Source organism: Scardinius erythrophthalmus, assembly GCF_964197995.2.
Source record: "Scardinius erythrophthalmus genome assembly, chromosome: 18".
Lineage (NCBI taxonomy): Eukaryota > Metazoa > Chordata > Actinopteri > Cypriniformes > Leuciscidae > Scardinius > Scardinius erythrophthalmus.
Window position 1 is genome coordinate 19,818,594 of NC_138238.1, and position 27,628 is coordinate 19,846,221.

A 27,628-nucleotide genomic window follows, 5' to 3' on the forward strand; every position below is an offset into this window, starting at 1 on the left:
GGAACAATCTACATTGTTAAAAGCGCTATATAAATGAAGATGACTTGACCTGACTTGACCTTTACCTTTACCTCCATGCTGATGAAATGACCTGGAATGAACACTTTATTTTCTCTTCTACTCAATATCTATTTATTTAGAAAACATATTTATTTTACATATACTGCGTTAGACTAAACTGGGAAGGGTCACAGCACTTACAGTACATACTGTTGTCCTATTGTTAGTTTAACTGCTTCTATTGCTCTCCTCATTTGTAAGTCGCTTTGGATAAAAGTGTCTGCTAAATGATTAAATGTAAATATAGAAATAAACTGCTGCAGAAAAAGTAAGGTGACATGCAAAATGTAACCATTAATTGCATTACTCATCATGAATGTATTGGAGTTTAGAGTACAAAATACTTACTCAAAAATGTAGTCAAGTATAGAGTGAAAGTTACTAATACATTTGATTCTCAGTACAGTACAAAGTAGCCAAAAAGATACTTAGGTACAGTAACATTACATTTACTCAGATACTTGGTACAGGTACACCACTGCTCATAACTTTTCAATAGCATGTGCTCACAGCTATACATGGACAAAAGGATACAATAGCAACAAAAACAAGAGGATTATTATATTAGATTATTTGTTAGACTCATGGGGATCTGGGTCGTAACTTTCTTTCTCAATCTTTTTATTAGATCATATCTGGCATTTAGATATGGATAATAGCAAAGCCATTTTTGTAACAAATGTTCAGCAAGGACAATTTGCTAATTTGATTAAAAGTGACTGTATAGGCTTTTACATTGTTAATTTTTATAGTTCAACTTAATGCTGTTCTTTTGAACTTTCTATTCATCAATTAATCCTGAAAAAAGATGCATCACTGTTTACACAAAAGTATTATAAAGTACAACCGTTTTCAAGATGGATAATAACGAGATGTTTCTTGAGCACCAATTCAGTATATTAGAATGATTTCTGAATGACACTAAAGACTGGACCAATGGCATTGATCTTTGCTGTCAGGAATAAATGGCACTTTAAATTATATTCAAATATTTCACAATATAATTGTTTTTACTGTATTTTTGATCAAATAAATGCAGCCTTAGTGAGAATAAGAGACTTTCAAATACATATTACCTACCCCTAACTTTTGAATGGCACAGTGTAATTGCCAGGCACAATTCGATTTTTTTAATGATTATTTTTGGATTAAATTTAGGAGTAAACAAAAACTGACCCAAATCCATTTTGCAAGACATAATTACACTTTATTATTAAAGTGAGAACAGGCAACATAACAATTGATCATACACACACTGAAAACTACATGAAACCATTCAAAGAGTTGGTATTTAAATTAAAGATAATCACTGCACCAATTTACAGAAATCTGTAGTATCTATAAAAATATACTTAAAAGAACAATCAACAAAACTATTCACAGTTTACGGGATGTTGATGGATGGATAGTACACCGCAGCATGATTTACCAGCCATACGTCTTAGCTGCTGAAGTGACTGAGAGCCGATCCTGTAAGATGATCTCAAATTGTCTTCAGATTGTAGATTCTCCCTGAATGTGTGTGTGTGTTGCATCCTGCCAAAACACAAGAAATGTGTATCAGGTGCCTTTCTTCAAATTTACACAATTTTGGTCAATTTGTCCTGCACATTTAGAAGAGGTAGTCTCAATTTATACTTGAATCACTATATATCATTATCTACCAAGCCATTAGGTGCCTTTCGTTTCTGCTGAGGTGGGGAAATAATGTAGATAGGTAGATGAAGGGAATGATAAGTGAGTGGGAACTGAGCATAAAGAAAATTAATCTGCATTTACAGAAATCAATCTCCTCGCAGGCCTCGACGGAGCAAATCAGAGCTAGATCTATGTCACAGCCATATTTTAAGCATCTGAGAGGCAGGCCAGGACCTTTCATTAGTCTATTTCAAATTATGTATTTTGAGCTAATTTGAGATGAGATAATGACAGTCCATGCCTCACTCGCTAAATGGTGCAGTATATTCACACTTAAATACCACAAAATATAAGAATGAGAATGCTCTGATAGCGGTTAAAATATGACCCAAAAGTATCATATTTAGATAAATAATTAATTAATTTACTATTATGTTTTTTAATTAAATATTTTGTAATTCATATATATTTATACCATATACAAAATATATATGATATTAAGATTATATATGTAATAATATCATATATTTTGTATATGGTATAAATATAAAATATTTATTAATTACACAAAATTATTATATATTTATTATCATATATTTAATACAATATTACAATTATAATAATTTTAATATAATATTCTAATATACAACATTTATACTATATATGCAAATACATAATTTCAGATTATCAAATGCAATATGTCCTATTATGCTCTATTCAGGGAAGATAATTTCCTTTATGCCTACAGTGTGCCTAAACACAGAATAGAAGATTGCCTCTCTCTCAATCACTCAGTCATTTCAAAAAGGAGATTTTCAAGGTCTTTCTCTTCCTTTATTTGCTGTCTTCACCAGTGAGGGAAATTTTTCTTCCCCAAGAGGCCTTGACATGCCTTCACAAGCTGTTAAAATGAGCCCCTCCCCACTGTTATAGCTTTCACTGTATTACAGCATTCAGCTTCCTGCTTTTAGCAGCATAAGGAGAGAGAAGATGTCAACAGGGCCGTGTGCCTCCATCAGTGAGCCAGAACCACATTACACCTAGTCATAGTATTTACCTCCAACCTGTACACATTCCCTCATTGAACACATTCAATCTTTAGCTCTCTTTACATTTATCTCACCATATACACGGGGTTGTCGAACATATCCATATCCACCTCGTGCTGTAACTGTGAATTATTAGCCTGTGTAAAGGAGGGACAAGAAATAAAGACACAGCTTAAATGACAGACACGCTCAGAACTGACTGCAATAACAGTTTCGACCAAAACACAGATCTATCTGCGCTAGCATGCTGTGAGGTATGAAGGTCGCCTGTGGGTTTGTGCTGTTTTTTATTGATGTCTCTCTAACTCCTCTGTGTCCTCTTCTCCCACATACTCTTTATCTTTCTTCCTGTCACATCTTCAGAATAACTCCTGGTGTGTGGGTGTGTTTAGGGCATTTTTTTTGCTACAGTGTTTGCACGGCAGCACTATATTGATATTCCTCAAACATTTTGGATAGAGTTTGTTTTAAACCCCAAGAATTTCCCCCCTTAACAAGGCTGAAACCAAATCTTCTTAAAACTTTTTCACCATTTATTTTTGGGGTGTAACGGTACACATAGTTATACCAAAAATGTTTTATTGCTTATATTGATATACTTTGTACACAATTTTATTCCATTAATATCGGTATACTTTGATGTTGCAAACGCAACTTAAAAAGACACTGTCCTAAACATGAGACATGCTTTATATTAAGAGCTTCAAACTAACTCTAAACTAAAGTGGCTTGTCCGTTTGTCAGTTGTGTGTTGTTTAATACATTTGAGACCTTTTTTCCTTAGAAAAAAGTGTTAGAATGTTAATGTTAGAAATTCAAGCATTTCCATTTTGCATAAAGGCTCATCCTTCACTGAACGAGTGCCGGAACGTGCATGCGTATTAATTCTGACTAAAATATGCATTTTTCTAACATGTATTGCATCTAAAAGTGGAAGGACTTAAAATGTCTTCCACCATTTACAACAGCACCATAAACTGCAGTAAGAAGTGTGTATTGCAGCCATTAGACGCAGTACCAACAGACAGTTTTTATTTTAAGACATAGTTTATTGGAAAAGTCATAGTTTGTTGGAAAGAAAAATAGAAGAAATTTTATGTTTTGTTTTTATCGCTGCTGAACCGAAGTATGACTTTAAAACTGAGGTACATACCAAACAACCAGTTTGTGTACCATTACAACCCTAATTTATTTGCTGCTCTTGTAAAACCTGCTATTTCCTTCAGCAAAAAAAGTTCTCTTACGAGAGGTTCTCTCGTACTGCGTAAGAACTTACGTTTGGGGGAAAGTCTCTTTCCGTGAGATATTGAAGCCAAAAATTATCCTTAATTTTTATATAATGCAAAACGCGTTGCAGCAGCATACAGACATAGGCTAGGCAGCTTGCGCGCCAATTGGCTGCTCTGTGGCAACTGCAGCAGCCTATCGAGAGAGGCCCTCTTGACGCCTTGACCAATGGGGGTGCTTCGCGCCCATTTGCATAGCGTCCCGCCGAAATAGGCGTGGCCTAGGGCTATAAATATAGCGGTTCACTGATTTTCATCTCTTCAAGCGGAGCTCACGCATCGCTGGATCCTGAGAGAAGCCGCGCCGTCTGAAGAAGCTTTTCAGCGGGACGAGTCTGCATCGAAGCCGCTGGCCGCGCCACCTTCTGCTGACATTCCTGCTGCGCTATCCGGTGCACTATATCCTTTACTGCTAGTGTGTTTTCGCCCCACGGATCACACCCCTTTCTCTCTAGAAGAGCTGAGCGTCTTTTTCAAGATGTCTCGCACTCTAAGATCACGCAGCTCTCGCGCTCGCTGACGCCGGATGCCCTCATTACGAGCTGTTGCCTATGACGACTCTAAGGACTTGCATGGCACATTTTCAGAGGCTGCACCCCAGCCCGCTGCGCTGCCGCGCTGTAAGCGCCGCGCTCAGCGAGGCTCTGAACCTCCTCCTACTGAGACGAGCTCGCCGGTTCGCCCGCCAGCTTCGCCGCCTGCTTCACGAGTCTATCACCCCCGGACAACGGCCGATGTCTGCCGCCGTTTCCGTCGCGGATGAGCCTGATGATGTGGCATTTACAGAGGAGGACAGCTGCTCTATCCTAGCGTCAGGCAGTGAGGATTGGTCGAGCTCTGTTGATCTCGCACCCCCTGCTCGTGAGTCGTCTGGGAAACGGGCTAATATTGAGTCAGAGCTGACGCGTCTGCTCTCTCAGGCCGTTGAGAGCCTCGGCCTCGAGTGCTCGGCACCCTTAGAGCCAGCACACTGGATGGCTGTTTTCCTTAAAGGGGCCGTGTTGCTAACACCGTCTAGACCCGCGCTGTTTCTTCCTGAAGCTTCACGAAGAACTCGCGAAATCCTGGTCTGCACCCTTTTCAGCCAGAGTGAAAACTTCTGTTTCTGCAGCATTCTCCGTTGTCGATGATGCTAAAAACAGAGGATACCACTCTCTTCCTGCAGTAAGAGGAAGCTGTAGCTGCTTATCTTTGCCCGCCCTCCACTGGACAGCGCGCTAAGACTGCGCTCCCCTCTAAAGCCTGCCGCACCACTTCAGTTTCTGCACGGCCGCGCTTACACCGCCGCTGGACAGGTTGCAGCTGCGTTGCACACAATGGCCACGCTACAGGTTTTCCAAGCCAACCTTCTCTGCAAACTCGATGAGGAAGGACTGGAAGCTGTAAGCATTTCAGATTTGAGAAGCGCTACAGACCTCGCTCTTCGCGCTACTAAATCTGCTGCACGGGCCATAGGGCGGATTATGGCCTCTCTCACTGTTGCTGAGAGACACCTGTGGTTAGCATTTCCTGCCAAAGCGCGCTAGCTCCGCGACAGGTCGCTCTAAACAGCCGTCTGCTCGAAGCTCACAGCCGCAGCCACCGCCCGCCGCCGCCTCACAGCGGCAACGAGCCTCAAAGTCGTCCTAGCCGTTCTAGGAAAACGACGGTGTTCAAGTCTCGCTGCGGTCAGACTTCCACAAAAACTACCAGCTCGCTCAGTTCCAGAAAATGTGACTGTTCCAGCTTATTTAGCAGTAAACAAGTCGGTAACACTGCCCGCTTGCCTGCTTACAAACGCCGTTTCAACGGCAACCCAGATGTATCCCTCAAAGAGTGTATTTCCTGGTATTCTGGCCACGGCCGATGGTGTTATGAGTGTAGAAAAAAATGCCCACTACCTCGTGCTCATTCCTACACACAAACACAGCTCATCGCACAGAGCTTGCGCTCGTAAAATCGACTCAGGTCGATTGCGCATTAAAAGTAGTGAATGTGCCCACAACTCAGTGCTCACATACACTGCATGTCTTCCGGTTTCTGTAAATACGAAACCAAAACACATACGGTCACAGACCAAAGGTGTGTTCAGTGCTTCTCATGTGCCCGCTGTGTCGCGCTCACATGCACTCACAGTCCGGCCACGGCCGATGGTGTTACGAGTGTAGAACCAATGCCCACTATAACGTGCTCATTCCTACACACAAACACAGCTCTTCACACAGAGCTCGCGCTCATAAAATCGACTCAGGTCGATTGCGCATTAAATGTAGTGAATGTGCCCACAGCCCAGTGTCCACATACACTGCACACTGCATGTCTCCCGGTTTCTGTAAAAACGAAACCAAAACACACACGGTCACAGACCCAGGTTGTGTTCAGTGCTTCCCATGTGCCCGCTATAGCGTGCCCACATGCACTCACAGACATGTCAAACCCCGAAGGGTCTCGCCCGCTCGCCTTCTCTCAGCTACTCGCTGTACCAGAGTTGAGCGCGGGCAGGCTGCCTGCTGTCATCAGCGCGCCCCCCGCCTCGTCTGCCGCAAACATGGCACCTATGTTTCAGCACATAGAAGCTTTTCAGCCGCCACACTGTCACGGCCAGAGCGCAAACTTCATTCAACCCCTAGCTATTCATGCGAATGCACGGGCACAGCTCCCGGGGTGTCAGAATGGGTGCTGAACATTATAAAAAGAGGCTATTCGCTACAGTTTGCTCGACGCCCTCGCCGCTGCGAGGCGCGAGTCGAAACTACGGTAAAAACGTAAGTAGCTCATCTACTTCGAGCCGAAATAGCGAAACTACTGAGCAAAGGGGCCATAGAACCCCTATCTCTAGCTCAGAGCGAAGGGGGCCTGTACAGCAGATATTTCCTGGCACCAAAGAAAGACGGGGGTCTCAGACCCATTTTAGATCTAAGACGGCTGAACAAAGCGCTTTCAAAGCGCCCGTTCAGAATGATCACGACCAGTCAAATCCTCTCGCAAATTCGCCAGGGGGACTGGTTTGCGTCGACAGATCTGAAAGACGCGTATTTCCAGATACAAATAGCGTCTCGTCACGGGCGATTTTTGAGATCCGCCTTCGAGGGCCAGTCATATCAGTATACAGTCCTACCGTTCGGCCTGTCCTTAGCACCCCTTACATCCACGAAGTGCATGGACGTGGCCCTCGCTCCCCTGAAAATTCGGGGATTGCGAGTTTTGAACTACTTGGACGATTGGCTAGTTCTGGCTCAGTCTCGTACAGAGCTCATAGAACACATGACCATTTTGCTCGAGCACCTCGAGAAATTAGGTCTCACAGTCAATTGGGCGAAGAACTCGTATATCCTTTCTGGGCACAGACCTGAACTCGCTGTCAATGACAGCTCAGTTATCGCCACAACGCACACTGGCCGTTCAGCGCATGATGGAAAGCTTCCGCCGCGGCTCTATGGTCCCGCTCAAACAATTTCAAAGGATGCTGAGCCTCATGGCCACAGCATCGCCAGTACTTCAGCTGGGCCTCCTTCGGATGCGCCCACTTCAGTTCTGGCTGCAAGCGCGTGTGCCGCGCCGAGCGTGGACTTCCGGTCTTTTTCGCCTCAAGGTCAATCAGAAATGCATTTCAGCTCTGAAAGGGCAGACCGTTCTTTGGCCTATGGTCAGAACGAGAAAAGCTTCTACACATCAGCTGCTTGAAAATGATGGCAGTCCCCAGATAGCAGGACACCACGTTCTAGTCCGTTCGGACAACATGGCGGTGGTGGCCTTTATAAATCACCAGGAAGGCCTCAGATCCCAAACCCTTCACAGGCTGACGGAACACCTCCTGGTTTGGGCCCAGCACGATTTGCGCTCACTGAGAGCAGCTCATGTGCCCAGCCACTTGAATTTGGGACCAGACAGACTGTCCAGGAACAACGTTCCGGCAGGAGAATGGTCCCTACACCCACAGACAGTCCAATTGCTGTGGAAGAAGTTCGGCAAAGCGGAAGTAGACCTGTTTGCGTCTCAAGAAAACGCTCACTGCCCGATATACTTCTCCAAGAGCAGGAACGCGCTGGCTCACGTATGGCCCCGCTGCCCGCTCTATGCCTTTCCCCCCATTACGCTCATACCTCAGGTAATAGAGCGGATCAGGGAAAGTGGATGCTCGGTGCTACTAGTAGCTCCGTTCTGGAAAAACCAGGTCTGGTTCCCAGTTCTGATGCAACTAGCGAGCTCTGCCCCATGGCCGATACCTCTGAGGAGAGACCTCCTCACCCAGGCCAAGGGCTCGATTTGGCATCCTCGCCCGGAGCTTTGGGCCCTACATGTATGGGCCATCAATGGGTACCCGCTCACCTCTCCTCGGGAGTGCTAAACACGATCACGCAGGCTAGAGCTCCCTCTACGAGACGGCTCTATTCCTCAAAATGGTCTGTGTTTTCTAGCTGGTGCACAGCCCGTGGCGTGTCGCCCGAGGACTGTGGGGTGACGAACGTTCTTTCCTTCCTACAAGAGCTTCTGGAAAAGGGCAGAACCCCTTCCACGCTCAAGGTCTATGTGGCGGCTATAGCGGCATTTGTTAAACCAACGCTAAGCCAGTCACTCGGGAAGAACGATCTGGTCATTCGCTTCCTAAGAGGAGCAAAGAGGTTAAACCCTCCCAGACCCCCTTCAGTTCCCATATGGGACCTTTCCACGGTCTTGGAGGCCATGAAAGGTGCCCCATTTGAGCGAATCCAATCTGTGGATATCAAACACTTGTCCTTCAAGACAGCGTTTCTTTTGGCTCTCGCTTCAGTTAAGCGTGTGGGGGACTTACAAGCGCTTTCAGTAAGCGCGACATGTATGGAGTTTGGGCCAAATGACTCCATTGTCAGGCTCAAACCGAGACACGGGTATGTTCCTAAATCCCTCAACACACCGTTCAGGTCCCAGGTCATTTCCCTGTCGGCCTTACCGGTCCCTGAGGAGGAGAAGGACGCCGCTTTGCTCTGCCCGGTTAGGGCATTAAGAGCTTATGTGTCTCGCTCGTCTGCCTTCAGACAGACAGAGCAGCTATTCGTTTCGTTCTACGGACGCTCTAAGGGGCTAGCCGTAACGAAACAGACTCTATCCAGATGGATAGTGGATGCCATAGCGCTGGCATACATCTCTAAGGGCCTACAGTGCCCATTAGGTGTCAGAGCGCACTCCACAAGAGGCATGGCCTCTTCGTGAGCTTGGTCCAGTGGGATTTCTTTACATGATATCTGTATGGCGGCAGGCTGGGCCTCCCCGTCTACATTTATCAGGTTTTATAACCTGGAAGTTCCCGCTTTGCAAGCTAAGCTGTTGTCGGTCTAATAAGCCAGTACTATCTGCCCCGAGGTCGGCTCAGATACTGGAAACCGTTCGAGCAATGCTCACGGATCGATCATACAGCCCTGAGGGCAACTGTAAGACCCATAATTTTCATCAGATCAGGCCAAAACTTTGCCCTGACTGTGTGGAACACTATTATTTTAATGCTCCCTGATGGGATGCTACCTATTCAGGAATGATGCTTTAGCCTCTCTTCCTGGGCTCTCTGTGAGTCCCTGATGATCATGTACCATATGGGCCCCGGGCACATGCCCTTGGGACTTTGGTATTGGATCTCAGCACGCACGGCGTTTTACATTGTGTTCCCCAAGCGTAAGTTCTTACGCAGTACGAGAGAACCTCTCGTAAGAGAACGTACTCGGTTACTAACGTAACCTCGGTTCTCTCTAGAGAGGGAACTAGTACTGCGTATACTTGCCGTGCCTGCAGTTCGCTCTGGTTCGCTCCGGCGATGAAAACCAGTGAACCAGCCTCTCGACGCTATATTTATAGCCCTAGGCCACGCCTATTTCGGCGGGACGCTATGCAAATTGCGCGAAGCACCCCAATTGGTCAAGGCGTCAAGACGGCCTCTCTCAATAGGCTGCTGCAGTTGCCGCAGAGCAGCCAATAGGCGCGCAAGCTGCCTCGCCTATGTCTGTATGCTGCTGCAACGCGTTTTGCATTATATAAAAATTAAGGATAATTTTTGGCTTCAATATCTCACGGAAAGAGACTTTCCCCCAAGCGTAAGTTCTTACGCAGTACTCGTTCCCTCTCTAGAGAGAACCAAGGTTACGTTAGTAACCGAGTACGTTTTCCATCATATTTAGGCTAGGGTGGTAGGGTTTACAAGAGCGAAATGAGTGCAGAAGCTCATGTTCTTTATCTGACTGATCGGCTGGATTCTCAAAGGTCAGAGTAAATCACAGAACCAAACAAAGCAAGATCATTTCCATGCATCATGTGGTTACTGTGACCATGGCTAACCTTATCAGGCTCAGTGCTGACTGGTGTGGTATCTGCACTGACAGGTGTTGCAGCATCAATTGGCTGGGTCACACCACTCATCTCAGCAGCATAGAGTGGGTTTTCAACACTCTCCTGAAACTCAGAATTAAAAAAGGAAAATGAGCCTAAAAAGCATCTGAATTATTCAATTCACAATTTCAGTCAACATTTGAGGGATAGTTCACCCAAAAGTCTGGGCGAAAAGGGGACAGTTAATCAAAAATATCTGTAAAAATAAAAAATGCTCCTTTTATATTCCACAAAACAAAATTGGTGTGAGTAAGTGATGACCAAATTTCCATTATTGGCGAATTGATTCCTGTAAATCAAGGTTCCTCAAATCCATTGCTAGAGGGCCACTGCCCTGCAGAGTTTGTCAAACCCTGATCAATACGGTGGTCTAGAGAGAGCTCAACATGCTGCAACTGAAGAAAACACATGCAAATAGAAAAAATCTTAATCAGTTTGACAACACATGTGGTGTAAATACTCACAACACACCCAAATACAGAAACAAATTCTACAAATTCTCACAACGCACATACAATCATGATGTTAAAATAAACAAAAACCTCACCTTTCTGGTCATCAACAATACCACTGACTAGTAGACATTGAACAATAAGAGGTCCCAGTCAGGTTTGTCACTTTTTGTGGTCCCCTTGAAATATTTCCGAGCTATTGTGTTTCTGTATTTGGTAGTGGTTTGAGTATTTGCAACACATATACATGTTGCCAAACTGATGACGTTTTCTTAATTTGCTGGTGTTTTTTCTGTTTAGATCTCTCTGCCACCATTGATCAAACTCACCTACATGTTATTTTCTAGTGATCCTGAAGACCTTGATTATAGCTTGCTCAGGTGTCTTTGATGAAGGTGGGAGCTAAACTCTGCTGGGCATTAGCCTTTGAGGAACCCTGCTCTAAATACAGATAGCATGCAGTAATCTGCTTTAGCCAGAAGAGGTCATACTTTGGCAGGCTCATTCATGACTGCAGTGGCTACAGCTTTAGGGGCAGCAGGAGAACCCTGTGTGTCATCACTGTATGCTGGGTTTTCAAAGCTCCTTCCTGTTCTCTCCACTTCTACTGATGTGCTGGATTCCTGGTGACAAAGGCAAAAGTAGAGATATTAACAAGGCAAACAAACCTAGTATCCTCAAACTAGCATAAACCCATTTGATTGTCAATTTTTATTTCCATTTTTTAATATTTCAATTATAGTTATCGCAATATTTTTTTTAATCCGTTTCAACCACAACATATAATACATGTAATATAAATCTAAAAATACACTACCGTTCAAAAGTTGGTAGGATTTAATGTTATTCAAATAAGTCTCCTAAACCAAGGCTGCATTTATTTGATCAAAAATACAGCAAAACACAGCCATATTCTGAAATATTAATGCAATTTAAAATAACTGTTTTCTATTTTAATATTATTTTAAAATAAATTTAAATATTTTTAATTATTAAAATTCTCAGCAGGCATTACTCCAGTCTTCAGTGTCTTCAGTGTCATGGTCCTTGAGAAAACATTCCAATACTGTATGCACATTTAGTGCTCAAAAATAATTTATTATTATTATCAAAGTTGAAAACGGTTGTGCTGCTTAATATTTCTGTGTAAACTGTGATCGACTTTTTTTTCAGGAATCTTTGATGAATAGAAATCTCAAAATAATATAATTTATTTGAAAAAAATATTGTAACATTATAAATGTCTTTACTCTCACTTTTGATCCATTTAAAGCATCCTTGCTGAATAGAAGTATTAATAAAAAAAATCTTATTGACCCCAAACTTTTGAATGTTAGTGTATATACATATATATACATATAATAAACTATACATGCTTTGGATATGTTTAAAATACATGGCGAGTACAAACCTCTTTAGGAAAGTTACTGCTGTTTTCATTTTCCGGTTGGTTGTTAAAATGTTCAGAGTTACCACCCCTAATTATGTGAAGTAAAACCAAACCAAAGGTTTAATGTGTTAAATACTGCAACTTTATTTAACTGAATTAAGTTTGTATTAAGTGCCCCTATTATGCTATTTTAAAAGTTAAAAGTTTTACATGCATCCAAAGGTCAAAAAACAACTTTCTCATGATACATACATTGCACATCACCTCATTTCTCAAAGAGTCTGAAAAGGGTTCATTCGAAGATTTGGTCTCTCTAAACCCCTCCTTTCCATAAGACTATGCTTTGATTGGTCAGACGGCCCAGTCTTTGTCTACTGGTCTACTGCTTACAGCGCATGAAAAAAACTAAACGCCTATTACCATACCAGAATTTCAGCTCTGGAGGCTTCCTCAGAGCTTGATACACAGTAATACAAACAATAACGATACCATTGCTTTTTCCATATCAATTCCAGTGCAATGTATTTCCTCATCATTTGGAAGTGCATGCAAAGTTAACTGTGTCTTCTTAACATGTTGTTAACACGAACCAAACTATTTAGGGCCCGAGGGTACAACTACAGTGTTTGAGAGCGGGTCAAAGTAGACGTTGTTCACAGAGGACCAATGAAGACTATAGGCTGGCATTATGCAAATTTGTTATATTATTATTATGTAGGTAAGACTGGAATTGCTGACGGCTCATTTCGGCAGTTCAGAATCGATTCTTTCTTTTAAGAGACAATAACTTTATCAGTTGTGCACATTGATCTTTAACATTTTGCAGACCTTTTACATTCACAAACGGCTATATTACACACGCCAAGAAAAATAATATTCGAAAAAGAATAATAGGGGCACTTTAAATATGTAATATCTGCATTTAATTATCTTTAGACACTTTTTTTCATCCTCACCAGAAGCTGGGCCTACTGAAGTTGGATACACTAATAGACAGATTAATGTTATGCAGCGTGTTCATTATTTTCTCCTTCTTTTTTGCAGAATATATCAAGCAACCCAGGAAAAGAGCCACAACAGCTGTAACTCCAAGAGCAATAGAAACTGTGGATGGACAGAGAGTGACAGAAAGGATGTGGGTCATTGTGGTTTGTTTGCATAAGAGGACAGCTTGAATTGTTGTTGCACAATAACTTCAAAGCTGATATCATGTACTGCCATAAATTTTACCTGAGTTTGCGACTACATCATAAATACTGGTCTCACATAAATCTCCTTTCCATTCAGAGGGGCAACTGTATGGGGCAAATTAACAGTCAGGATTACCCCATCCATAAGTTTATTAATCCCTGCTTTTATAGATTTGTGTTATTATTAGATCACAAACTTACATGCAGAGCGCTTTATTGTCATCAAAATAACAGGTTCCGCCATTCTTGCACTGGCATGGAGGGGGCATGGTGGGTTCAGGCTCAACCCCTAACAAATCACACAAAAAAATAAAAACAATCGGATGTGAGGGAATGACATATTTAAAGTGAAGTGCCCTCTTATATACTTTATTATTACTGGAAACCAGAGATTGACGTCAGCACTGTTGGTTTCAACAGTGTTCAGCTACAATGAGTTAATTTATGGTCACATCATGAGGTGATGACTATAAAGACAGAGATAAAGATTATAAAAGGCACCTGCGTCACAGTCAGTACTGCTGCCAGGGAAGAAGCTAGTGCCCTCTGGGCAGGCGCAGGTGTAGCCTCCCGGCCTCAGCAGACACAGGTGACTGCATGTGCCCTTACAAGGGTTCTTCACTGTGGACGTGAGACAGTTTACACACATTCAACCCTCTCTATATAACATCACTTTAAAGGGGTCATATAATGGTACATGCACTTTTACAAGTTGATTGCACTGAAATGTCTGTTGGCAGTGCCTGTACACAACCATCCTATCATGATTAAAATCCATCCAGTGGTTTTGTTTTAATCTCCTTATATGTTTGACCATCTATGAAATCAAGCCGTTCGATATTGTGACGTCATAAGATCGTACGCCCCTCCCGCGATTGTGATTGACAGCCGTGCTTCAACACAAGACCCGCCCTGAGCAAGCTGTGACAGCCGTCATCATACTAGTCCGCCATTGTTGATATGCTGGAGTAGAATGGCGTCTACGCGATTGTGGTGTTCTGTTCTTAGATGTAATAAGGAACACAGCAGTCATTTGGATGTTCCTAAATCTGAGCCATTATAGATGCAGTGGCTGAGTTTTGTTTTTGAAGCGATATGCCCAAAGGATTGACGCGGGGATTCCCTCACGGGGATTCCCCACGATCGTCCATGCTTTCATGTTTACGCGAATCATTTCACACCAGACAGCTTTACAAACGAGAAAAAACGGATCGGTACCAACGTGTTACTGCTGAACCTCCAGAAGATGTGAGTGTAATGTTTTATTAACCTTTATATTAGTATTTATATTAATCTTTGCGAAATTTGCAAACCTTGCTGCAGGCTTCACGATGAATGCATCTAAGGTTTACACTCAGGGTACATTACAGCATGTTTTCTATGTACGACGTTCTCAATATAATTCATAGTCCCACGTTTATAATGAACAACGCGTGGTTATTGTGTTACAAACGGTGTACGCACAGAACAGAGGGGCGGGGTGAGCAAAGCTCATTATCATTTAAAGACACATGCACTGAAACGGCGTGCTGAAAACAGAGCTGTTTTTGACCAGGTAAAATTAGTGTTTTCTTACAATACTAATGAGAATTTTTAATTAAAGTATATTACAAACTTTTAATTTAGACCCTAAAGAATCATATTAGCTTGTACAAAAATGGCATTATATGACCCCTTTAAGACAAGTGACTTCCAACAAAATTACCATTATAACATTTTATTAGCGCAATAAAAGTTAGCTAAAGTTTAACCACAGACTGGATTTATAAATAGATCATCATGCAAATCTCACTTTACTGAGGTTACTTACGGGTTATAGAGTTGTATTTCTGCTGCTGGTAGACATTGACCTGGGTGAGCCAAGGTCCCGCTATTAGGAGTCTGGTTTTAGTGCCTTTGCCAAACTTGTCCTGTCGGAACACTTCACCCTTCTCCTGCGTGCTCCAGTACACATGGTCCTCAAACACATTCACACTGAAAGGGTTTCTTACATCTGAGAGGAAAGAAACGTGGTAGGAGACATGAATGTCCCTTGTAAAAAAGAAGTACACCTTAGCATACTTTTAAAAAGAGTACTTATTACAGAAATAATATACTTTAAATAATATACTCAACTGAAATTAATGTTTTCTGACACTTAATTGCATGTTAATTAATAAAAGTGCAATTAAATTAAAATATAGTTTGAATTGATATTAAATGCAAATTTAGAGTTTTTTTTCCACATAAGTATATCATTATATGTAATTTCATAATTACTTCTATTTTATTAAATGGTAAAAGTGTACTTATGTGTATTTATAAAATGTATTTAAGTGTATTTATGGTAAATTAAAATGACATGAAATAGAAATTACATTTATTTTAATATATTTATAATTACACATTTGTAATGATGAAAGTGCAATTGATTACATTTAAAATATATTCATTTTAAATGTAAAATCGATTACAGCTAAAATTATTTTAGTGAAAGTACTTGTGCTACATGTGCTTTAGTATGTCAGTCAGCACATCAAAATAAGTTTAAAGCATGAAAAAAGTCATTAAAACAATTTAAAATGTACTTTTAATTTGACATTACAAAGTGCTCTTTTTGAAAATTGTACTTAAGTGTGGTAAGAAACAGTTATGAAAGTGTACTCTCTTCAAGTAGACTTGAGTGTCCTTGTATTTGAATAGTATTATCTGCAAGTACAGTTTTTTAAAATGTACTTTTAAGATTTGAGGTATGCTACAAGTGCACATTTAAGACAATTAAGTGTACTTTTATTTCACAAGGAGTTTATTAATATCTAGCGGTTTCTACTTATGACAATTGATTGTTGAATCAGTCAAACCCTTACCTATGAAAACCGAAGTTTGTCTGTTCTGTCCATCTGGCAGGATAGACTCAATGCGACTCTCCTTTGCATCTGACCAATAGATTCTGTCACTGTTTGTAAAGTCGATAGACAGGCCTGTAGGCCAACCCAAAGCACTATCCACCAGAACCCTTCTCTCTTGACCATCCAACCAGGAGCCTTCGATACGGGCCGTGTTGCCATTGTCAATCCAGTAAAGCATGCTGCACCACAGCATGACAAAACAAAATTCAAACATTGGCATTTAAATGGCGAGCTTGAAGAAATAGTAGTTAAGTAGTTTTGGAGATTTAACAAGAATAAAATAAACCAGAGAAAAAATGACAGCATGTGGACTTACATGAGGTTAACATGAATAACATGAGGGTGAGTAAATGATAACAGAATATTTTTACTGTGGGGTTTACTGTCCCTTTAAACAGACCACAAGCAAACAGGAAGCAAATCTCACCCCAAACGAGGGTTCACGGCCACAGAAGTGGGTTCTTCCAGGTCAGTCTTAATCAGATGCTTCCTGTAACGCCCATCCAACATGACCACCTCTAGACGTTTGAGCTGTGCATCAGCCCAATACAAATTCCTACAAGAATTTAAAAAGTTCATGAGTTGTTACAGACTGATTCATCAACTGGTGTTGCCCAAACTATTAGTTATTGCTCAATTTCATTCAGCTTCAGGGCAGAGTTTGAATATTTAGAATATTTTAACAAATATTATTGTAAAGAACATTTAAATTAATAATTTGATACAATGCACTTATTATGTATATAAATGTTTTTATACTGTACTTATATTATTCTAATAACCTGTTATCAATTTGGCAATGTCACTTTGTAAAGAAAGACTATGCATCTGTGCACATATGCATTCGTGCATGCCTATAGACTAAACACGTAATATGCATGTGCATGCCGTCACTGTTTTCACAGATTCACGTTTTTGAAGTTTACACGGAAATGATAACGGTATCATTTTCACAACTCGTTTTCAAAAACTTGCAGTTTGAAGCCTATTTCAACCTATTTGGCCTTAATAATTTTAAGGCCAGACAAGTAGTATGTTGAGGGATGATTTGTAGGGAAGGACTACACTCCTGCGCACATATATTCAAACGCACATACCTATAGACTGAACTCGTAATACACATGTGCACGCCATCGCCGTTCTCACTGGTTCGCGTTTTTGAAGTTTCCGCAGAAAAAACTACATTGTTAAAAGCGCTATATAAATGAAGATGACTTGACTTGACTTCAAAGTTTGCGTTCTCAGGCCACCAGAACACCATTGTCGTGTAAATGAATGGCCAGAACACATTAAAAGTGTTCTGTTTTCAGTTGTAAACATAGTCATGTAAGCGGCCCCTTAGTTAATAATTAGTGATTTTTACAACGAAAATGAATCAATCAAAAACTTACTTAAACTGGATAATGATTTTCTTCTAGAGCTGCTGTACAGCCAAAACAATCTTTGTTGCATTAATTTCCTATTATCACTGTAAAGCTGCTTTAAAACAATCTGTATTGTAAAAAGTGCTATATAACTGAAGGTGACTTGACTTGACCGTAAAATGTAATGTGAGTGCTTTACCTGCCGACCCAGTCTACTGCAATTCCATAAGGTTTGGTGATGTACTTTATGTCCAGGTCAATGGCAGCAGCAATGTTATTATTATGATCATCCACAGCTGGCAGATAAGCTCTTTTAATAGCACCAGGCACTGCACCACTCCCTTCTACTGTAAAGTACACCATACCTAAAATACACAAGAGAGGGGACGTACCACTAACCATTAATGCATTATTGTATCTCTGAAAGTAATAAAATATGATTAGAAAGATAAAGATAAATAATGATAAAGGAAGCCCAATTGAAAGCCCATTTCCACCACAAAGGAACTTTGGTAACATACTTTGGTAAACCATAATAAATTATGACCTAAAAAGTAAAAAAAAATTGTCTTTTTATATCATAATTATGACAATTTCGAAATTTTGACTTGTCATAATTATAACTTTTTGTCTCATTATGAATTACCAAAGCATTATTGTTTTTCTTATGCAGCAGAAATGGGCTAGAGAATACACCATGGGCGTAATGTAATTTTTGAGGGGCTGAAGCACTCGAATTGAGTACATACTAAGTTTGGTGTTGTTGTGGTCCCAGTCGTAGTCCAGCGCCACAATGCGCTCATCTTCCTGCAAGAAGTCATGGTACTCCTCTGTCTGGAGGTTGTAGCGACGGATGCGGATGTTCTCCGGAAGCAAGAGCAGCGGTTCAGGGCCTAAGAAGGAGAAGCTTTAAGATTCTACACATGCTCAGAAATTCCTGTCTTGTTCCTTCCGATTTCTGTCCTACCTTCAGCCTCACACTGATTGCCAGTGCCCACTTTCCTGTAGCCCTGGACACACTCACAGTCATAGCTTCCTTTAGTGTTCTTGCAGGCCTGCGGGCATGTGCCATACTCTAAACACTCGTCTATATCTGCAGGGAGCAAGAGACAAAGACTTAAAGTCAAATGAGGCACTTAAAAACAGCAAGGCAAGTGTGGCAGCATACACAGGTAAAGCTTTCTATTTACTGACTCTGATATTCATTTCGAAAATGTAAGACTGCCTGCCAAAATTTTATCCACTGCGAAGAAAATTATGATAAGATGCTTAATATGTGTTTTTGTGTGTACCATTGCAGCGGAAGGTGTTATCCGGATCTACGGCATAGCCGCCTCTACAAGAGCAGATGAAGCCAGTGCCGTTCAGGTTTGTACACTCATGCTGGCATAACTTCTCATCACAGTTGCGATCGTGGCCAAAATCTAAAAAGAGTCACTCGTCATCAATTACCTAATCTTACAAAGTTCCATTATAAGTTACTGATCATATATGGTGATATTTGTTGACTTACTGCAGCCCAGTTCATCAGTAAGGTCTCCACAGTTGTCGTTGTGGTCACACACGTAAGGCAGAGCCACACAGTGGCCATTGGTGCATTTAAACTCATTGGGCATGCAGGGTGCGAGAGTGGGTTCCTGACCTAATTGAAAAACACAATTCTTACCGTCATCACTGATCGTTTTCTTAATCAGTTTTTTTTCTTAATCACAAATTTGTTTTGTTTTCCAGTAAAAATATACTTATACTTCAGGAGCCAAATAAACTACCTAATATAAAGTTTATTTTATTAAAAATGTGGTTGTAAACATTAGTTAACTACATTGTCTAACATGAACTAACAATTAAAAATGTAATAACAACATATACTAATATATTATTCAAATCAAAAGCTGTACTTGTGGCCCAGAGTTGAAATGAACTAATAATGATAATTTGTATTTTTATTAAATAATGTTGACTAATATTAATAAATATTGTAATAAATGTATTGCTAGCTCTTAGTTAATGTTAGTTCATGCATTAACTAACGTTAAATGTCCCATTCTTCATGATCCCATGTTTCAAACTTTAGTTAGTGTGTAATGTTGTTGTTAGGGTATAAATAATATCTGTAAAATTATAAAGCTCAAAGTTCAATGCCAAGCGAGATATTTTATTTAACAGAAGTTGACTACAACGAAGAGCTCGATTGGACTACACCCCTCTACTTCCTTCTTTAATGACGTCACTAGAACCGTGTTTTGACTAACCTCCGCCCACAGGAACACAGGTGTATTGATGGCGAAATGTCAACAGGCGTGGTTGATGTTTATCTATCTATAATCGGATACCGCAAAAGTTTAATTCGAAGTTGTTAGTTTGCACTGTCCATTTCACCACGGACTGTTTTTCTAACCTGGGATAATATCAAGCAGGCTTCTCTCAGCGTTTCTTACTGACGAAGGGGGCAATTTCAACTATATTCCAGCAAGCGGTAAGTAGTGATTTAATATGGAAGTAGCGATCAACTTCACGTCGTTTCTGTTAGTAGGATGAAAATAATCTTACTTAAACTGTGATTAATATACAAAAAGCGATCAAAGAACAATCCCTTTCCAATCGCCCAAGCTGTCAATCACACAGCGCGAGTTTATCTTGACACTTGCCAAAACTCGTTATGAAATCAATGACGCTGTTACACTGCACAACGAAGCTCTTTCTGTATTTATATACCTCATGTTTGCATTGGTGAAATCATTAGTGAGAGTGCAGAAACTGCGTTGCAATGATAAGATCTTTTTTCACGCGATCAACAGACTGTCATCTGCTTAATGCTCATCACTGCAACCTTTTATGTGATTGAAATTGATCTAAATACTTAAAAAACTTCTCACGATTCATTAATCCCGATAGCTGTAATAGTAAAAACGTATAATAGCTGTAATAGTAAAAGTTTTCCAGATAGTTCTACATGTAATGCCAGATATTTCATATGCAAGCATGTCAGCCAAACACAGCAGAGGGCGTTTACACTGAAGTCTCACAGCAGACACGCCCCTTCAAACAGAGCGTTCTATTCAGGGGATGAAATCAGGCTAGGAAATATGCCTTTTATTTCTAAATTATAACAATTTTTGATCTAAAAAACATACTAACATTATAAGGGCACCCCAGGAAACATTATAAAATAATAAAGTAATCCATGGAATGGGACCTTTAACTAGTTACTAAAACGTCTCTTTATTGGCAAATTGTATTTTATCTTGTTGAGAAAAAAAATTTACTTTATTCTAGATATTATTTAATATACTATCTCACATAATAATAATAATAATTAATAATAATAATAAATGCTTCTTGAGCACCAAATCAGCCTACTAGAATGATTTCTAAAGGATCATGTGGCACTGAAGACTGGAGTAATGGCTGCTGAAAATTCAGCTTTGCCATCACAGGAATAATACAAAATGATATTTGTATATTTATATTCTATGAATAGAAAACAGTTATTATGTGTATAAATATTTGTGGAAAAAAGAGTTTGACTTAAGTTGTATTGAAAATATATGGGTGAATCTCTTACAGTGGTCCTCCTTTTCGTCACTGCCATCCCCACAATCGTCTTTTTTGTTGCACATGAGACCACTATAAACGCAGTATCCATTGTCACACCGAAACTTGACAGGCATTTCACATGTAATGTTCCCTGATCACAAAACAATTGTGACAATAAGACAGAGTTATCATATTCCTGCTGAAATAACCATCTTAAGCCAACATGAATTTCCAGGTTTAAATTGTAAGACCTAAGGGCTGGTAATGTACCATAAAGAGACAAATGTATAACTGTAATGGTAAAAGTTATCTGTAAAAATAGTATAATTTCAGTTTCCGATAATGTCTTACAGCAGAGGCTGAGTTGCTCATCTGAGCGGTCTCCACAGTCGTTGAAGCCGTCACACACCCATTGCTGGTTCACACACAGCTTGTTGTTACACTGGAACTGGTGTGATGGACACCAGCGTCCTCCAGGATATCGAGTTGCTGTTGGGAAAACAAAAAGTACACAACTATTTCAATATTTCCAATATATGGAATAAGAAGACTTAAAGGTCCATATATTTCTAGCCCAGCATACTCACGGCAGGTGGACTCATCAGAGAAGTCCAGGCAGTCGGCATAACCATCACATTTCAGAGCTTCTGGGATGCAGTGTCCAGATGTACACTGGAATGTCCCAGGACGACAGGTCCGCAGCTCTATGAAGAAAAAAAATACTTTCCCATAAATCCCATTGTAATCTAAAAAATATGTGAAGGGGAATCCATGTATCTTAGCATTTTGTAAGCAAATTGTGTTTATATGAAGTATTTACTTATTTCATATTTCAGAGCGAAACTTTATATTCAATAAGAAGAAGAAAAATGGCAAGAAGGACTTCATGTTATCTATCAAGAATTGTTTGGATCATGAAAAGTGGTCTTTAACCCTCTGGGGTCGACAAACCCGCGTGTTTTGCTGGATTTTCGTCACATTGTAGCACAAACTTAAATTACTCCGTCATTTATGTTCATACAGAAAAAAGAAATATAAAAAAAGAATCTGTGATATTTCTACTTTTGTATGTGTCCACTTACAATCAAATCAAAACATTGTGCTTTTGTAAAATAAAGAAAATAAACAGGGTGTGCTTTCTGCCTCCCCATCGCGGTGAACTTTTTTTTCTTGAGCACGTCTATAAACTGAAACCAAACTCAGCGAATACTTGTCACACATTTATGAGCCATATACCTTTATAAACATTTAAGTGTGTACTTTTAAATGATCGGATTCAAACTGAAAACAAATATTCTCTGTTTAAGTAATTTGTATAAAACCAACAAGATGTCCAGTATCTCAAACGCTTGCTCATTATTTTTAATTTGACCACGCCCACAAAAGAGATTCACATGCAAACGCGCTCGTTACCTCAAAAACAAAGCACGAAAAAACTTCACAAGTCTCTGCTTTTCGTCGAGTTTGAAAGACGCGCATTGGAAAAATTGAAAGCTTACATTGGATTTACCTCAGAAGAAGAACGCGATTTGAAGACAAGAAAGATGTAAGGTAAGAAATTCTTACATATTAGTTTGTTATTGTTGCATAAATTTCACATTGCAGTTGAACCGTTGCTAGATATATGGTGAATATTATAATATTTAGACCCGTGTTTACTGTTACTATGTTTGTGGATATCTGCTCAAACGTAGATATGTATATGGTAACCATAATTTTTAATATTTTGGAGCGCGATCGCGTTTGAATGTATCATATTTTGGAACGCGATCGCATTTGAAAAGCAAAACGCACCAAACGGCTTCATGTTTTTACTATTATCTCATTTCATATCATCATAACGAATGGAAACATTTGAAGTAACATATGATAATCGATATATTTTTCTCTAGCTTAGTTGTTACTGAAATCTTTTGGAAGATTTATAGGCTGCTATAGGTTATTGTTATTATTATTTTATGCAGCACTGCGCATAGCCTATGCCTACAAGGCACAACAAACCTGGTGTTCATTATATTATATATTGTGGGAAACATTTGTGTGTGTGTGTGTGTGTGTATTCTGTAAATTTTAAAAAGCAATTTTAACCAGAAAAATCTAAAATTTATTTCCAAAATCGTGCAGGCCTTTCTCTTGATATCAGTATGTTCACTTTTTTTTTTTTTTCAAGGCCCAGATGCCACTGAGTCCTGCTGACTTCAACATTCACATGTCTCTGTACATGAAAAGTGAAAATCAAACACCTTGGAAATGAAAGGTATGTACAATGTACAAATTTTAAATCAATATATTGTCTTATCTGAATGAGCAGTCAGGGCGATTTTCACATGGTTTTGGAGCAAATATTCTAGGCTACGTGATACAATTTTCAAAAGTCTTGTGAAGAAATAATCAGTATGGGTTTCATGGCCTTATTTCAGTGACAATTTTTTTTTGTATTTTCACAAACCACGCATAAATGTCATTATCTCAAAACTACAAACTTTTACATGCATGCTGCTGATACATTATTGTAGCAGAGTTTGTGCTGAATACAGTGTAATCAGACTTTAGCCATGAAAATGTCACAAGTAACAGAAATAAGCACAAATGTCAGAGCATGTCAGAACACCTCCAGGGCCCAGAAAACAGCTCAGACCCCAGAGGGTTAATAACATGTGGTTGGAGGGGAGGGGCTGAAAAATGGGTGCCAGTTTCGATAGTCAATAAAGAGATAAGAGCTAAGAGAGTAAAGTGGGTTCATTTTTTTTTACTTCAACTTACCACAGTCCCGCTCGTCAGAATTGTCCCCACAGTCATTGTCATGGTCACAAACCCAAGATCCTGGAATGCACTGCTGGTTGTCACAGCGATACTCACTCTCAGAGCAAGGTCTGGGTTCTGTGAGCACATAAATAAAAACTGTGAGCTACAAAGACAACGTTAAGGTGACCTACATGTGTAGAAGTAAATGGATGGCCAATGCATTACTCACCACAATTTCTCTCATCAGATCCATCTCCGCAGTCATTGTTCCCATCACAGCGCCAGCGAATTGGCACACAGCGGTGATTATCACAGCGGAAATCTCCCACAGGGTCACAGGTCAGCTCATCTGCATGAAGCAAAATGTGCCAGTTAATTTTCATTTATTTCATATAAAAAAAATTATTATAATCCCTTTTATGTAATACATCAAAATAAATATTTTTTATTTGTTGAATCATGATAAAGGAACTTTGACAAAAGAGTACAGGCTCTGATATTAGCCTGTTTGGTTATTGTTTATATTTCAAATCTGATATTTAAGATCTTATGCAAAAATCATATATATTAATAATGAGGCATTTATATAGCGCTTTACTAAGAACTACTGTACACCCAAAGTGCTTTATAATCATATCAGGGGGTCTACACACTAGCTATGTGGAGAGGAGAGGAGAAAGAGTGAGAGAGAGAGCCGGTTGAAAAAGCAAGGGGATTATTATTAGGAGTCCATGATTGATAAAGGCCAATAGAGGGAATTTGGCCTGGACACCAGGGTTACAGGATGTGAAGAGAGTTTCAACTAGTATAACAAAAAGTGTTTATAAAACAATTAGACTACCCTACCTTTAAAATAATATGTTTTTGTTTTGAGTCAGCCTGTATCATGAAAATATTTTAAATCATTATATGGGACTTACGGCAGCCCTGCTCATCACTGTTGTCTATACAGTCATTGGCACCATCACACACAGCCCACAGAGGTATACAGCGATAGTTTGTCTTGCAGGAAAACTCAGTGTCTGCATCACACTTGTGATCAGGACCCACTACAGAAAGAGATGCAATGTCAAATAGACAAAATGTCAAAGGTCAGTTAACACCAAGCTGTTAAAGAAAAGCCAATTTTCCCAAAGGGACACTCACTGCACTCATCATACGGCTCATCTGAGTTATCTCCGCAGTCATTCTGTGCATCACACACGTAGCTTGGTGGTATGCAGCGTCCGTTTTTGCATTGAAACTGTCCAGGTTTGCAGGTCTTCTCTGTACAACTGTCGGCTTCCTCATCGCTACCATCTGCACAGTCCTGCACACCATCACAGTGCCAGGATATTGGGATACAGTGCTTATTTTTACACTGGAACTGGTTCTCGGAGCAACGGTTGTTACCTGGGTTACAAAGAGGATTTAAAAAAAATATCAACTGGGATGTCAAACATGAATGTAAAATTAACAACAGGAATCAGCTATGCAGTTCAATTCCCAGATACAATAGTCAACCAAAAACTGCTCTTTTGAGACCAACTTAAGAAAATTTAATTTTATTGTTCTATTATAACAATAACAATAGCCCCATTCACACATGCAGTCTTTACTAGTAAATTACTGGTAAATTACCATTTAGAGATCGTACTTGAAACAAGATCTTTAAAAAATAACAAAAGCAATTTTATGGTATGAGAAGTTGTAACATTACCATCCTCGAACCTACCCTTTCCTTTGTACCGCATGTCAACCACGTCACCAAAATTGCCTTCTTTCACCTTCGTAACATTGCACGGCTCCGTCCCTCTCTGTCTACCATTGCAGCTAAAACACTCATCCATGCCCTCATCACCTCCAGACTAACTATTGCAACAGCATTCTTTACGGACTACCAAACAAAATCATCGATAAACTTCAATATGTACAGAACTCGGCTGCCCGCCTTCTCACCTCCACCCGCCACCACGATCATATCACCCCTGTCCTCTACAACCTCCATTGGCTCCCAGTCAAACACAGGATCAACTTCAAAATACTTCTCCTCACATTCAAAGCATTTAATAACCTTGCCCCTCCATACCTCTCCGTCCTACTAACCCGCCACACTCACGCCGCCTCCTCAGGTCCGTTGGTGCTGACAAACTCAAGACCATCAGGAATAAGTGCCGGACCTGGGGCGACAGAGCCTTCTCAGCTGCTGCACCAACCCTCTGGAACACCCTCTCCGACCACATCAAACAGTCAAGCACCTTAACATCCTTCAAATAGGCCCTCAAAACTCACCTCTTTGAGCTTGCTTTTTCCTGTTAACAGACTTTCCCAGTTCTTCATCCCTTTTATCACCCCTGTCTTGCTTTGCCTCTGCTTGTCCATGTACCATGTGTTTTCATTTCTTGTGCTAGTTATGTAACCCTGTCTATATACCTTGTTTTTTTGTTTTATCGATGTAAACCAATAACTGTAAAGCATTTTTGAGTGTCTAGAAAAGCGCTATAAAAAATGAATGTATTATTATTATTATTTCTAGTATTAATTGCCATTATAATGCTTTATGTGCACAAAGAATAGGATTACCTGTATGAGCATGTACGAAGGAAGGGAGTACTGATGCAATCATAAATGCTCTATTGGAGCTATTTACATTAAGCTCAGCTGCTTTTAATTGTTTTTCTATGTAAACATGCTACACACACGTTGTGCTGCGTCTTGCGTTCGAGACCCTGCCTTCTTTTCCATTCATAAGCACTGCGGGCTCTGTAGTTACTTTTAAGTACTATAGTAACTGTTATGCATCTCATGTTTTTAAGAGCAAAACTGTGTTCCTTGTGATCCTGATGTTTACTGAAAAACTAAAGCGTTTCTTATCTGGGTGGATAAAGAAAATGGTGCAGCATTTAAAGGTTATTTCTGATGATTGACCACACAGAGTTTTTGTATTTGTATTTGTATTTGTATTTTTGTCCTCATGTGTGAATGATATCTCACTGGTAAAAAGATGTGTGTGAACTGCACAGTTGTGTATTTACCGGAACAAATCAATCTGGTTATTTGTATGGAAATTTATCAGGTTTATTGTGTGAAAGGGGCTAATGCGGAAACAGCCATGGTTAAGATAAATTAGAATATAAGAGTTGCATACTGCAGAGTGCAGCATCTTCATCAGATCCATCAAGGCAATCATTGTGGCCATCACACAGGAAAAACGGATAGGTGCAGTTCCCATCCTGGCACTGGAACCGTCCAATTTGGCAGTAACGTGGAGGACATGTTTGAGGCTCATCAGAGCCGTCCCCACAGTCTGACTGACCATCACACTTCCACCATATGGGAATGCACCTGGAGACAAAAGGCAGACAGAAAAAAAAGTGAGAGAGGAAGAGCACAAGATCATCAGATTATCATCCTGTGTGCTGAAAAATCTGCATTAAAGTATCACCATTAGAGAACAGATTCACTTACCTCTCATTGTCTCCACAACGGAATTGAGTGCTGGAGCAGTCAGCCACACACTGGATCTTAAAGCCAACAGCCAGACCAATGAAGTGATCCGGACACTCACATCTGGCCGTTGTCCCGCCCGGGCCAATCAGACACAGGTGACTACAGGTCAGGTGATGGTCATTGCAGGGATTGTCACCTAAGAAAATTTTAATAAAACTTTCAAAAAACCATCATGCGATTAAAGTGAATGGTGATGAAATTAATTAT

The 27,628-nt window shown here is 40.2% G+C and overlaps 1 protein-coding gene across 1 annotated transcript in view; it reads right to left on the reverse strand.

The window, feature by feature from the left end:
• Positions 1-1,242: 1,242 nt before the first annotated feature.
• Positions 1,243-27,628, reverse strand: part of lrp2b (low density lipoprotein receptor-related protein 2b) — a gene marked incomplete at its 5' end in the record, with an annotated part of 68,581 nt that continues 42,195 nt past the window's right edge. Inside the window, 26 exons of the mRNA XM_081391943.1 lie at positions 1,243-1,596; positions 2,822-2,884; positions 10,316-10,429; positions 11,310-11,441; positions 12,230-12,296; positions 13,165-13,312; positions 13,439-13,503; positions 13,600-13,687; positions 13,900-14,019; positions 15,209-15,391; positions 16,245-16,465; positions 16,714-16,842; positions 17,850-18,015; positions 18,400-18,543; positions 18,618-18,743; positions 18,943-19,074; positions 19,164-19,292; positions 21,216-21,338; positions 21,539-21,676; positions 21,775-21,891; positions 23,951-24,067; positions 24,162-24,281; positions 24,853-24,981; positions 25,079-25,324; positions 27,060-27,256; positions 27,380-27,557. Coding sequence (XP_081248069.1) covers positions 1,555-1,596; positions 2,822-2,884; positions 10,316-10,429; positions 11,310-11,441; positions 12,230-12,296; positions 13,165-13,312; positions 13,439-13,503; positions 13,600-13,687; positions 13,900-14,019; positions 15,209-15,391; positions 16,245-16,465; positions 16,714-16,842; positions 17,850-18,015; positions 18,400-18,543; positions 18,618-18,743; positions 18,943-19,074; positions 19,164-19,292; positions 21,216-21,338; positions 21,539-21,676; positions 21,775-21,891; positions 23,951-24,067; positions 24,162-24,281; positions 24,853-24,981; positions 25,079-25,324; positions 27,060-27,256; positions 27,380-27,557 — 3,434 coding nt within the window. The 3' untranslated portion in view covers positions 1,243-1,554. The remainder of the gene's footprint in view (positions 1,597-2,821; positions 2,885-10,315; positions 10,430-11,309; positions 11,442-12,229; positions 12,297-13,164; positions 13,313-13,438; positions 13,504-13,599; positions 13,688-13,899; positions 14,020-15,208; positions 15,392-16,244; positions 16,466-16,713; positions 16,843-17,849; positions 18,016-18,399; positions 18,544-18,617; positions 18,744-18,942; positions 19,075-19,163; positions 19,293-21,215; positions 21,339-21,538; positions 21,677-21,774; positions 21,892-23,950; positions 24,068-24,161; positions 24,282-24,852; positions 24,982-25,078; positions 25,325-27,059; positions 27,257-27,379; positions 27,558-27,628) is intronic.